The sequence below is a fragment of the Anguilla anguilla genome, chromosome 2 (genome assembly GCF_013347855.1).
Source record: "Anguilla anguilla isolate fAngAng1 chromosome 2, fAngAng1.pri, whole genome shotgun sequence".
Lineage (NCBI taxonomy): Eukaryota > Metazoa > Chordata > Actinopteri > Anguilliformes > Anguillidae > Anguilla > Anguilla anguilla.
Genome location: NC_049202.1, coordinates 58344845 through 58357286, shown reverse-complemented (window position 1 = coordinate 58357286; position 12442 = coordinate 58344845). Strand labels below are relative to the sequence as shown.

At 46.1% G+C, this 12442-nt stretch overlaps 1 protein-coding gene across 2 annotated transcripts in view; it reads left to right on the top strand.

Moving 5' to 3' along the window:
- LOC118221706 (noelin-2-like) overlaps positions 1-12442 on the top strand; it is a 95230-nt gene that overhangs the window by 30739 nt on the left and 52049 nt on the right. Inside the window, exon 1 of one of the 2 annotated variants that reach the window (XM_035407007.1) lies at positions 2547-2690. The exons of the other annotated variant lie outside the window; for it this stretch is intronic. Within the exon in view, the coding sequence (XP_035262898.1) occupies positions 2547-2690 (144 nt within the window). Of the gene's footprint in view, positions 1-2546; positions 2691-12442 lie in introns of those variants that run through there. 2 annotated transcript variants of the gene reach the window in all.

The window sequence follows — 12442 nt, the reverse complement described above, 5'->3', positions numbered from 1 at the left end:
TCACCAGACGTAAGACACCAGCAGATGTTTCCTCCTGAAAACTGATCTCAGATCAGTCTCACCGTGGTTCCCAGGTAATTTGAGCACAGAGTCAGAGCTGGCTGAGCTGATCCAGGACCACCTGCTCGCGGGAGCAGGGGGTGGAAGTGGGTGGCGTTAAAGTGCAGACAGTATATGCAACCTGCATTGCATATGAAACGCACATGCGAACGTGCGTAGTTGAGCTATGTGCGTGTGAGATGCTTCCCATCCCTGGTGATGCACTCATTCATCTGCACACACAAGGCCCTGCTCATCTGCCACACTGACGCTTTTCCCTCCGTTTGACTCTGACCAGGGGAGTGCTGTTTTCTCCACAGGAGTGGATGCGTGTGGATGGATCCATCCATCCATCCGTTAGCCAACCCGCTTATTCCCGGTCAGGGGTTGGGGCCTATCCCAGCACGCATTGGGCGAGGGGCAGTACAGGTCACCAGTCCACTGCAGTGTATGCTTAGATCTAAATGAGAAAGCCTCTTTAATTTCTCGTGTCTCGTATGAAGTGGTTGTAATCGGTAGTGAATGTGTATTCACTTGAGCCAAGGGCAGTGTCAGTCTGACATTTGTCTGTGATCCCAGTGAGCTGATCTGGATGAAGCATATGGGTGAAATGATTAAACTATTTTGATGGGGGAAAAGTTTTAAAACACTTTCCCGGATCCCTGAAAGTGACATTACCATTCATTGTGCACACTCGTTTTCAAAATAAAATAGATGTTCTGTCAGTTAAAACGGTCAGCGACCTGCAGGGATTTCTTTGCCGTCAAAAGAGTGAGAGTATTTCAGTTAATTACCCAAACCAGATCTTTCAGTGAGCGTCAGTCAGTTGCCAGGTATCGGATTGCCTGGCGCAGTGAATGCTGGCGGCCACACGGGGGCAGTGTTGCCTCAGCTATCTCTCAGCATTGCGACTGCTTGGCTGTGCTGTGGGTTGCTGCGGAGAAACTTGGGACGCTGTAAATCCATGGCTGTGGTGCAGGCTTGCTGCACGCACATCTACAAAACTAATCCTAATGCTTTCATACCACGGATATCCAAATGACTGAGAAACGCGTGGTCATGCAGGTGTGATTGGCTATAGTCTTTATTTCCTTTCTGTTGTTATGTAATTCAGTATCTACATCTCATTCAAATTTGTTGTGAGCAGCATCTCAATCTGTTACATGTGTCCCTCAAGTCAACAGCATCCCAGCATACTGACACTGATAACTGCCAGCACAGACTAACACTGACACTGCTAACTGCCAGCACAGACTAACACTGACACTGCTAACTGACAAGCATGGTCTTACACGGACACTGATAACTGAGTGCATGGACTACAGTGACACTGGTCACTGTCAGCACACTGATTTTGGCACTGATATCTTATTCTTCAGACACACGCTGACATCAAACAGACACACACAGACACTGAGACCCCCCCCCCCCCCCAAAGAACAGATACTGGCTCCCAGTTTGAGTATTCAGGATTCTTAACTGTACTCTGATCATTAATCCTGTGTGTGTGTGTGTGTGTGCGCACGTGTGTGTCTGCGTATGTGTGTGTGTGTGTGTGTGTGTGCGCCTGTGTGTCTGCATATGTGTGTGCATGTGTGTGTGTGTATGTGCATGTGTGTGCGTGTGTGTGTCTGCGTGTGTGTGCATGTGTGTGTGTGTATGTGCATGTGTGTGTGTGTGTGTGTGTGTGTGTGCATGTGTGTGCATGTGTGTGTGTCTATGTGCATGTGTGTGTGTGTGTGTGTGTGTGTGTGTGTGCATGTGTGTGTCTGACTGTAGGTGACCTGCAATATTGTTCGCAGCTCTCTGGCCCCATGGTGCTCTGTCTCTCCCCTGAACAACCTTATATTGAGGGTGCCTCTTTTTCACTGCCACATCACATACAGATACACACACACACACACACACACACACACACACACACACACGCACACACCCACACACACACGCCATGCTGTTAGGGTATTCATAATCCGAAATGTCACAGAGAAGGGAGGGGGGATCGAAGTGAGAGAAGGGGGGGTGGAAGACAGTGAGAGGAGGGAGTAGAATGGAGAGAGGGAGGGATGTGTTTGAAAGAGAGCAGGAGAGAGGGAGGGGCCAGAGAGAGGGAAACAGCCAATGCCGAACCGCTGTGTCTTGTGAAAGAGAGCGAGCGAGCGTGAGCGAGGTAGGGAGAGAGAGACAGAGAGAGAGAGAGAGAGAGAGGATGCTGGCCTCAGTCTCTTCCCTATAAGAGTCATTCTCTCTCAGTCTTCGGGCTGACACAGAGCGCACGGGACTTCCCTGGCGGATTACAGTCACACCTCTCCTCTCCTCTCCTCTCCTCTCTCTCGTTCACTCCGTCACTGACCCCCTCATCCCTCGGTCCTTCTCTTCGCCAGCGGAGGAGCTTTCCCCCCCCCCTCCTCCTCCATTCCCGTCCCTGTCCCGGTCGCGGGGGGTGTTTGTTCGGGGGGCCCGGCGGTCGCCCTGCGCGGTGGGGTGCAGGGGGGGCGCGTGCTGAGATGACCGTCCCGTTGCTGAAGATCGGTGCGGTGCTGAGCACCATGGCCATGGTCACGAACTGGATGTCCCAGACCCTGCCCTCTTTAGTGGGGCTCAACGGCACCACCCTGTCCAGCGGGGGCACGTCCGAAAAGATCGTGAGCGTGCGTACCACTTTCCTGCTGTATTTTTGGGGGGGGGCGGGGGTGGGGAGGGGGGGTTTGGCTTTCCGAGAGTTTTCGGTTGCTGGTTTTCTCTGTGATAGTAGCGAGTGTGCATGTAAGAGAGACAGAGAGGAGAAGGAGAGTTGGGGTCTGTACACAAATATGCTAGTTCATATATGTGCTTTGTGTGTGTGTGTGTTGGGTGATTGGGTCTGTATGCATACGTGTTTGTGTATGTGCGTGTGTGTGTGTGTGTGTGCATATGTGAGTATGTGTGTGTTTGTGTGTGCATGTGTGAGTGTGTGTGTGTATGTGTGTGCATATGTGAGTATATGTGCGTGTGTGTGTGCGTGCATATGTGAGTGGGTGTGTGTGTGATTGTGTGTGTGCGAGAAAGATAGAGACAAAGAGAGAGAGAATCTGCATGTGTGTGTGCATGCGTGTGTGTGTGAGAGAGAGAGAGCGAGAGAGAGAATCCATGTGTGTCTGTGTTTTGTTGAATATTTTATGACATGAGTCACCATTTATTTGTTCCATGCAGAAGCAGATTAACGTGGGAGGTTCAGTTCAGGTGCGTGGGCGGGTCAGTGTGGATGTACAGGTGGAGAGGAGGGCGGGAGGGGGCGTGTAGGTGGGCTCTGGCATAGGTGGCACCTGTACTTGAGTCCTCTTTATCCCTTTCCCTGACATGTCCATCATTTACCCAGACCCTGGTGTAACTCCGCCCATTTACACAGTCATATAGTCATAAAGCTGGAGTGTCCAGCCTGTCTTATCCGAAATGGGTGCAGGTTTTTGTTTTCGCCCAGCTCTAAGACATCTGATTCTACTTACCATGCTCTTGATTGAAGACCATCGTTAGTTAAATGTTGGAATTCAGTGTAATAGTGCTGAGCTGCAACAAAAACCTGCACTCACACTGCCCCTTTTTGGATAGGATTGGGCATCCCTGTTATGCATTATATGAACAGTCATTTTCAAATCTTGACTGACTCCCATCCTCTCTGATTCATTCCCATACAATGCCAACTTTTCACAGCCCATTCGCTCCAGATACGGATTCATTTAGGCACAGTTCTGATTCATTTCACTGTCACTGAATCGTTTTTCTCCAGCATCTGTTTCATCTGAGCTTCAGAGAATCGGTTCAATCCAGCATTTCATTTATTTGAAAATGACTGATCTGATTCATTACACTTTCTGATTCTTTTCAAAATCCTTTAAATCAATTTACTTCAGGCCCATGTCCGAATCAGTGCACTTGCCTACTATTGAGTAGGCTTGTTGAGTACAGTGGATGAGAAGGTTGTTAAGTAGGACTTTTTTCTAGATGTAGTGTACCTAAAATCACTTTAAAAATGAAGCGCATACTGCCCATCGTGTGCTAAAAATATGCACTGAACAGTACACAGTATACTTGTGCATTTACTTTGAGGATGCAGTCGTTAGGAGGCTGATTAGGGCACAGCCCAGTATTTGATTCATTTCAACTCCACAGTGTTGATTCAGGCATTTCCTCTATATTTGTCCAGTATAGCAAACACATTCAGAACCTTTGGTAGAATTTCTTTAATGCCAACTTAATACAGCTTGGCTTGTGTTTTCAGAATGATAAGTGCTTAACACTAGAGTGTTGAAAATAAGTGTTGTAAAAACACACATTCTGTTATTTGCGTGTTGATATTAAAACAGTGTCATGTAGTGGCATCCAATCATAATATGACCACAGACTCAGGTTGAAATAAAACAAATTGGGCGTACCTCATTTGCATAGTTAACCTGAAATTGCATTGTGTCTTAATGGTTTTCTTTTTACTCTAAAGACTAATGCTAATTCTTTATTTGATTAGCTAGGTGCCACTGCACAAGGGGATATAATCACACCGTTCCTGTTATCTGGAAATGAAATAATGAAATTTAGTTAAGCCCCTTAGGCCATGACAGTGGGACATTAGCCAAAAAAATTAGTCATTTTGGCTTAGCCAAAAACAAGCACATATCTTGTGTTGTGTTAATCCACATTGCAATGGCGATACCTATGGTGCAGTTACTGCTGACATACAGAACAATGGACAGGTTTCTCTTGATAAAGACAATCAGGCAGCCTGTAGAAATAAAGAATAAATTAAAATGTATTTTATTTAATTATGGACTATAGTGCTGACATTTGGGTGCAACATTGATTTTACTGAAAATCTCATTTTGGCCAGAGTCGGCCACAGTTGGCCATAACCGTAACACGAACTAAAGTTATTAAAAACTCGATCACTGAGGAGTGCTCAACAACTACGGACTCCATAAACCACCAAAAATGTACCAACGGAAGCCTTTAATTAATATCCAGTGGAAAATAAAGACAGAGCATTGTTTCTTTCATGTAGCCTTTAGTTCTGAGGTTTGCTGATGTCTCTGTGTGGATTATGCCTGCCTCTGTGCTCCAGATTTCCTTCTGCTTAAATAAGGCTGGTTCCAATCATGCAGCCAATGTCAGCCATTAATAAATCAGTCAATTAGACACAATTATATTTTTTTAACTCCTCTTTAGAATATTCACAAGTTCATATATATTCTCCCATCACTATTTTTTATATCTAATGAATAACAGAAAGGTTGTTTATGATACCAAAGACAAAACATTGTTAAAGCCTGTTGGCTCATTAGTGTTCAGCCAATAGGCTTCTCTCCTATGACATCACCCCCCCCCCCCCCCCCCCCCCCCCCCCCCCCCCCCCCAGGGGGCGGAGCCTGACATGTTCAATAGCTATGAAGTGCAATGTGGCCAGTGAGCTGAGCAAACATAATGGTAGTTATCAATTGTTCTTTCTTGGCAATGGCAATGTTTGAAAAAAAACAACAGTTTAAATATAGATTCTTGGCACATGTACAAAAATGACAGAGATAGAACCTTAAGCATCTCTGATGGCTCAAAAATGATGCTTCTCTTTTCGGTGTGTGGACAAAAAGGTCACTCTTGACTTGTGAATTTGTCTCCGAGGCACATTTCTGTAAGTACTGTTATGGCAGGCGCAGACTGTGGATGCGCTATCAAATGAAAAAGGGACCCTGATTTATGATTCTGAGACCAGTACGCCCAAAATTCATCGTGCAGCTTTGAGCTAAAGCGTTCCACTGAGAGCCCATCGGAATGATGTGGCACTTAGGGAAAAGGCCTATTGATTTCCTATTGAGCGTACGCGTGGATTCACTGGCACAACGAGACCACGCAAGCCCGCTGCGCTATACTCTCAGCCGCCACAGTGCGCTCGCGTTAGCTCTTCAGTTCCAGATGAAGAACTGAGAAAATTTGCTGTTGTATTGGCTTGCGAATTACATTGCAGCGTGCTTTTTCAAACTGAATTGCATCTTGTGAAATTCTGAGGGGAAGGTGGTGAGGCGACATCCATATAGAATAGAATAGAATAGAATATAATGGAATGGAATGGAATAGAATAGAATAGAATAGAATAGAATAGAATAGAATATAATAGAATAGAATTGAATTGAATTGAATTGAATGTGCTTTTTTGATCACCAGTGGGGAAATTCACTATGTCATCAGGCAGCAGACTCAATATAAAGAGAATGTAAAACAGCTAGTTAATGTTCACGCACAATACAAAATAATATGGGCGCCAGCTAAAGTTTAACATCTCTGCTGGTAAATACAAATAAAGAGCATATCCTGTAAGATGAATATATAATTAGCTCAATGAATCAGAGCTTAAAAACCATCTTACACATGGGCTGAAAAAACAGCTTTATAGTTGTTCTCTTGAAAAATATCGACCCAGGCTCATTAAAATACAGATTTGTTAGATAATCATCCAGAAACACAAGAGGGCAGAATTTAAATGGTAAAATATCTTCCAAGGGTCTCATGGTTAGCATATTGAATCAAGAGGTTTATTTTATTTGCATGTCTTAATAATAATAAATGTATTAATTTATTTATTTTTTGTTTTTGTGGTTGGGGGCAAGGGGGGGGGGGGTGTTCCAGCTTGCTATAGTTAATTTAGAGTGCTTATCAGAGCAGTTCAAACTTTTCCTTTTAGACCTGACAGCTATGACCAGTTCCTTTCTTTACTTCTCTTTATTCCGAATTTTCACTGCTTGAGCGCCTCTAAGGCAACAGGAAATACAGCACAGTGAAAATAATCATTTCCCTTTAATGTGCTGCTGGGAAGTCGAGCAATAAAGAGCCAAGAATTATAGGGTTCTGCACAGTAAAATGTTAAATGTTCAATAAACTCTGCCAGAGAATATTTCACCATGACAGAGTATGTGTGATTCTAATTGGGCTCACGTGTACCCTACCAGAGTTCCATTAAAACTAAACATTTTACTATGCATGCAATTTTATTTATTTATTGACAATACGCATGGGAATGCACTTTTATAATATCTTTTTTAAAACATTCATAAGCAGTGGTGCTGTACACAGTGTTCTATGCCGATATGGGACTTCATATCTCAAAGCTATAACATGGAGGACTCCACCAGCCCGAGCTCCCGTGAGATTGCATCACCGAAATGTCACAGATTAAAATCGTGTGCGTGTACGGAGCCATGCTGAACATGTGCTGGGTGTTCATTGAGAATTCCTCCGCTCCCTTGTAGCGCTGGTAAATGTCAGAAACCGCGAAGAGGCGCGCTGTGCGTGTCGCCCCGGTAACGCCGTTCGCTGCCTCCGTCGTGATGCTGTGCGGCATTTAGTGCCACATCCCATAGGCGTTAGCGGTTATGTAGTTCAATGTAGTCCTTATGACAGCGCTTAGTAGTGCTTACGAAGTGGCTGGATTAGCATTGTGAAGATCCATTCATAGAAAGTGTTACTGTGAAGTATGGTCACTGAGAGAAGCAGAGTTGTGAGTGTTCCTGTTGAAGAGGGCGGGGCCTTTGTGGGTGTACTTGTTGAAGAGGACGGGGTCTTTGTGGGTGTATTTGTGGAAAAGGGCAGCGCCTTTATGGGTGTACTTGTTGAAGAGGGCGGGGCCTTTGTGGGTGTACTTGTTGAAGAGGGCGGGGCCTTTGTGGGTGTACTTGTTGAAGAAGGCGGGGCCTTTGTGGGTGTATTTGTGGAAAAGGGCAGCGCCTTTATGGGTGTACTTGTTGAAGAGGGTGGGGCCTTTGTGGGTGTTCATGTTGAAGAGGGTGGGGCCTTTGTGGGTGTACTTGTTGAAGAGGGTGGGGTTTTGTAGGTGTGCACATTTAAGAGGGTGGGGCCTTTGTGGGTGTACTTGTTGAAGAGGGCGGGGCCTTTGTGGGTGTACTTGTTGAAGAGGACGGGGTCTTTGTGGGTGTATTTGTGGAAAAGGGCAGCGCCTTTATGGGTGTACTTGTTGAAGAGGGTGGGGTTTTGTAGGTGTGCACATTTAACAGGGTGGGGCCTTTGTGGGTGTACTTGTTGAAGAGGGCGGGGCCTTTGTGGGTGTATTTGTGGAAAAGGGCAGCGCCTTTATGGGTGTACTTGTTGAAGAGGGTGGGGCCTTTGTGGGTGTACTTGTTGAAGAGGGTGGGGTTTTGTAGGTGTGCATATTTAAGAGGGTGGGGCCTTTGTGGGTGTACTTGTTGAAGAGGACGGGGTATTTGTGGGTGTTCCAGATCAGGCTGGATGCAGTACAGAATATTCTAGAGAGAAGGTCAAATTCTGAGCTTGCGTGGATAATACCTGTTCTCATTCTACTTCTTCAGGAAGAAGAAGAATGTTAATATGTTAATATATGCGCTTCATTTTTTAACTAAAGCATAGTGAAAAGGCCCTAAAGGGAAGTGTAAACACATGTCGAGCGCAGCTCATAAAAAGAGATTAAGGGGATTAAAGCTGTCATAAAGGAGCTAAGTACTGTGTGTAACTGCTCGGCATGCCGTGTGTCAGAGCTGCAGTCAGCGGGGCAGTCAGAGCTGCAGCCAGCGGGGCAGTCTGTGGGGCAGTCAGAGCTGCAGTCAGCAGGGCAGTCTGTGGGGCAGTCAGAGCTGCAGTCAGCAGGGCAGTCTGTGGGGCAGTCAGAGCTGCATTCAAAAGGTCCCCAAAAAGATAAATATTCCTCATCTTGCTATCCTTGTGAGGACATTTGGTTCCCACAAAGATAGTATTACAAGTTCACAACTTACAAATTACAACACTCAAACGCACACACACACACACACACACACACACATTAACCTCATGAAAATGTGTGCACTACTGTTTAAAATCATTGAGGGCTTTCCCGGTCGATATCCCGTTAAGCCCTTGAAAGCTGCCACACAAACTCTCTATATCTGCTCTGCATGTCAGTGATTCTGTGTGACACATCAGAGACTCTCTATCTCTCTCTCTCTCTCTCTCACATAGAACACGTGGACATGTTTTTCATGCCATAGGTGGACGACCGGTGAAATTCAACTAATGTTTAAAGAACTAACTTTTTCCTTCAAAAACAGTTTGGTGAGTTCAGCAGTCACAAAAATTATCATGCCAAACTTGCCAAACAGGCTTAAGAGTAACACTTGCAGAGAACAATGGAGCAAATTAGTGTGACTCGTGTGCCATGCAGTGTTAGCTCCAAAGATCATGGTTTTTTTAAATGGATGCTAAGTGAAAAGGGGTTTAAAATAAACTATGTGTCCATGGCCAGTGCTGTGCAGCTTTAGCACAATTAACCTCCTAGTCTTTCCGTGCTGGACTGTTCCCACATTAGCAGGTGGCCATTGTTCCAGTGTCAGATTATTAAAGATCAGCTTTCAAGTCGGCTAACGATCTTTGGTTTCCAGAACGTTCCCAACGATTAAGAGCTAAACGTCCCCACAAGTATACATCTTTGTTTCTGGATGTATCTTGAATATCACAGCAGTGGTGTTAAGTCTTAACCCTGCATGCATTGGGCGAGAGGCAGGTATACACCATGTCCATCGCAGTAGCCGCATTTTACTGTTACTCGGTTACTTTCACACCCCTGTACTCAAACCGCAGCCCCCGAGGTCTGAGAACTGCTGGTTTTCCACCCGGCCTTTACCTGGGAGTCTGGTGTGAAGACTGTCTGGCCAATCAGCAGCACTAATTGTTCAGTTAATTACCTGAGTGGGGGAAAAAACCAGCGCCAGATTTGGATTTCCGGTCCAGATTTGAGTATCCGTGGCCCAGAATATCCCTGGTTGGTCGGCCTGTCGTTTGCACACACTGGGGATCTTTGAACACACACACACACACACACACATACACACACAGGGGATCTTTGAACACACACACACACACACACATACACACACAGGGGATCTTTGCACACACACACACACTGGGGATCACACACACACACACACGCACACACACACACTGGGAACTTTTGAATACACACACACACTGTGGACCTTTGAATAAGACGCGGAAACACCTTTCCTTCCCTCCGTGCTGGCACTGTGCCCACCATCTGCAGTGAGACCAGGGGATTACTCTCATGGATGGCGGATTCTTAAAGCCCCGCACAATAACAGCTGCTTGGCGGCCGGATTCCCCAAGGACCAAAACTCGCCTTGATATCTCGTACAACACAGCAGGATTTAGCAAAGAAATAAATAAATAAAAATGCAAGCTGGTTGTAGGTTTAAAACAGCACTTCCTATTGTTTAGGAGGGTTTAGGACACTGTCATGTTTTAACATGGTTTTGCATGAAGAAGAAGGCATCAGGAGTTCGACACTGCCTTGTATGGAGATGATATTATCACCACCTTGAATGATATTACAAAGAACTGGGTTTTCCACATTGGAGAGAATGCCATATGGGAAGGGTGTTAGGTCTCATGTGGATAATGTTTTAGCTTTTAGACGCTGTGATATGGAGAAGGTGTTGGGTTGTAGATGCTGTGATATGGAGGGGGTGCTGGGTTTCAGATGCTGTGATATGGAGAGGGTGTTGGGTTTTAGATGTTGTGATATGGAGAAGGTGTTGGGTTTTAGATGTTGTGATATGGAGAGGGTGTTGGGTTTTAGATGCTGTGATATGGAGAAGGTGTTGGGTTTTAGATGTTGTGATATGGAGAAGGTGTTGGGTTTTAGATGTTGTGATATGGAGAGGGTGTTGAGTTTTATATGCTGTGATATGGAGAGGGTGTTGGGTTTTGGTTGCTGTCTCACGTGAACAATGTTTTTAGCTTTTCAACACTGTGTCACAGAGAGGAGATATTAAGTTTTAGAGATGACTGCAGAGATTGCAGCCCTCTCACTGAGGTCTCCACCTCTCCTTGGAGACTTGTTTGCAATGAGTGCTCTCACATTTCACATATCTACTAAAGCACTTATAACAATATTCATTTCCATAAAACCTATTGCCTGTGACATTTTGTCTCTGACCCTGAGGTAGTGTGACAAGCAGATTGTGTTAACCGCTCAGAACTCATTTCATTTCCATGGTAACGGCCACTGCCCCTCAGCATGCATGTGCATCCTCTCTCTTTCTTGCTCTCTTCCTCTGTTTCCCTCTCTTACACTCCCTCTCTTTTACTCCTGCTCTCTTTGTGTGCGTGTGTCTCTCTCTCACTCTTTCTCTCTCTATGTGTGTGTGTGTGTGTTTTTGTGTGTGTAGCGTGTGTGTGGGTCTTTCTTGGTTTAATGGAGAAAGGTTTGTTCAAATCTACTGCAAAAACATATTGATATTAAGGTACATCTGTTTCTCTCTACCAAATGATCAATTCTTTGCGGGTCGATCAAGTAAATCCTTTCTTTCAGAACCATTTAGGGTTTTCTTATAAAAAAACAAAAAACTGATTTTGTTGAGGGGCGACTGAGCAGTTGAAAGGCATTAGCTAGCCGAAATACATCCTGGGGCTAGTTCCCCGCACACAGGTGCTGCGCTAAGTCTTAGCTTGCAGGATCACAGGCCTACTGTGGATTGGATAGCGGGATGGCGGGTTTTGACGGACGGAGCGATAAAAGGACGGAGGGTGTCACACCTGTTTGCTCGAGCTGCCAGATACCTCTAAAGCAGGCCTGACCTGTGAAGAATGAATTAAGCTCCTCTCACCCCTCTGATCAGGCATTAGAACAATGGTCAGATATCGTCCACCCCACAATCCCCTCTCATCTTCTCATTGATCTGAGAGGTGGGGGTATGGGGGGTGGGGGGTATTAAGGCTTAGGGAGAGAAAGAGAGAGAGAGGGGGGAGAGGGAGACAGAGGGGGAGTGAGAGAGAGAGAGAGAGAAGGAAAGCGGCAGAGAGAGAGGGGGAGCTAGAGACAGGGGTGAGAGACGGAGAGAGAGGGAGAGCGAGAGAGAGAAGGAGAGCAGGGCAGAGACAGAGAGAGAGGGGAGCAGGTGACAGATGGGACAGAGGGAGAGAGAGGGGAGATGTGAGAGACAGATAGGAAGATGGGAAGAGAGAGAAAGAGAGAGAGAGAAGGAGAGGGCAGGGAGGGAGGGAGTAGAGAGAGAATGGGGGGGGGGAGGGTCTAATCCAGCGTGATTATGCTACTGGTTGCCGGTGTTTGAAGTGTTGAACACCAAAGCTCAGTTCTCCCAGAAAATGAGACCCGTTCCTCCTCCTCTCCCCCCCCTCCCCCCCCCCCCCCCCCCCATAGGTTATAGAGCCTTCCGGAAAGAGACGCGGGGTGGGGGGGGTGGGGGGCAGTAGGGAGGGCATGCTGAGGGAATCGATGATTTAATAAAGGCAGGTGCGGAGGTGTGCACTCCACGGTCTGTGGGCGGCTGGTTTGCCGCTTGCGTATGGATTTTGTGTTTGCGGCCGCTATCTGTGAGTTTCGGGAGCATGGCGGGAGAAT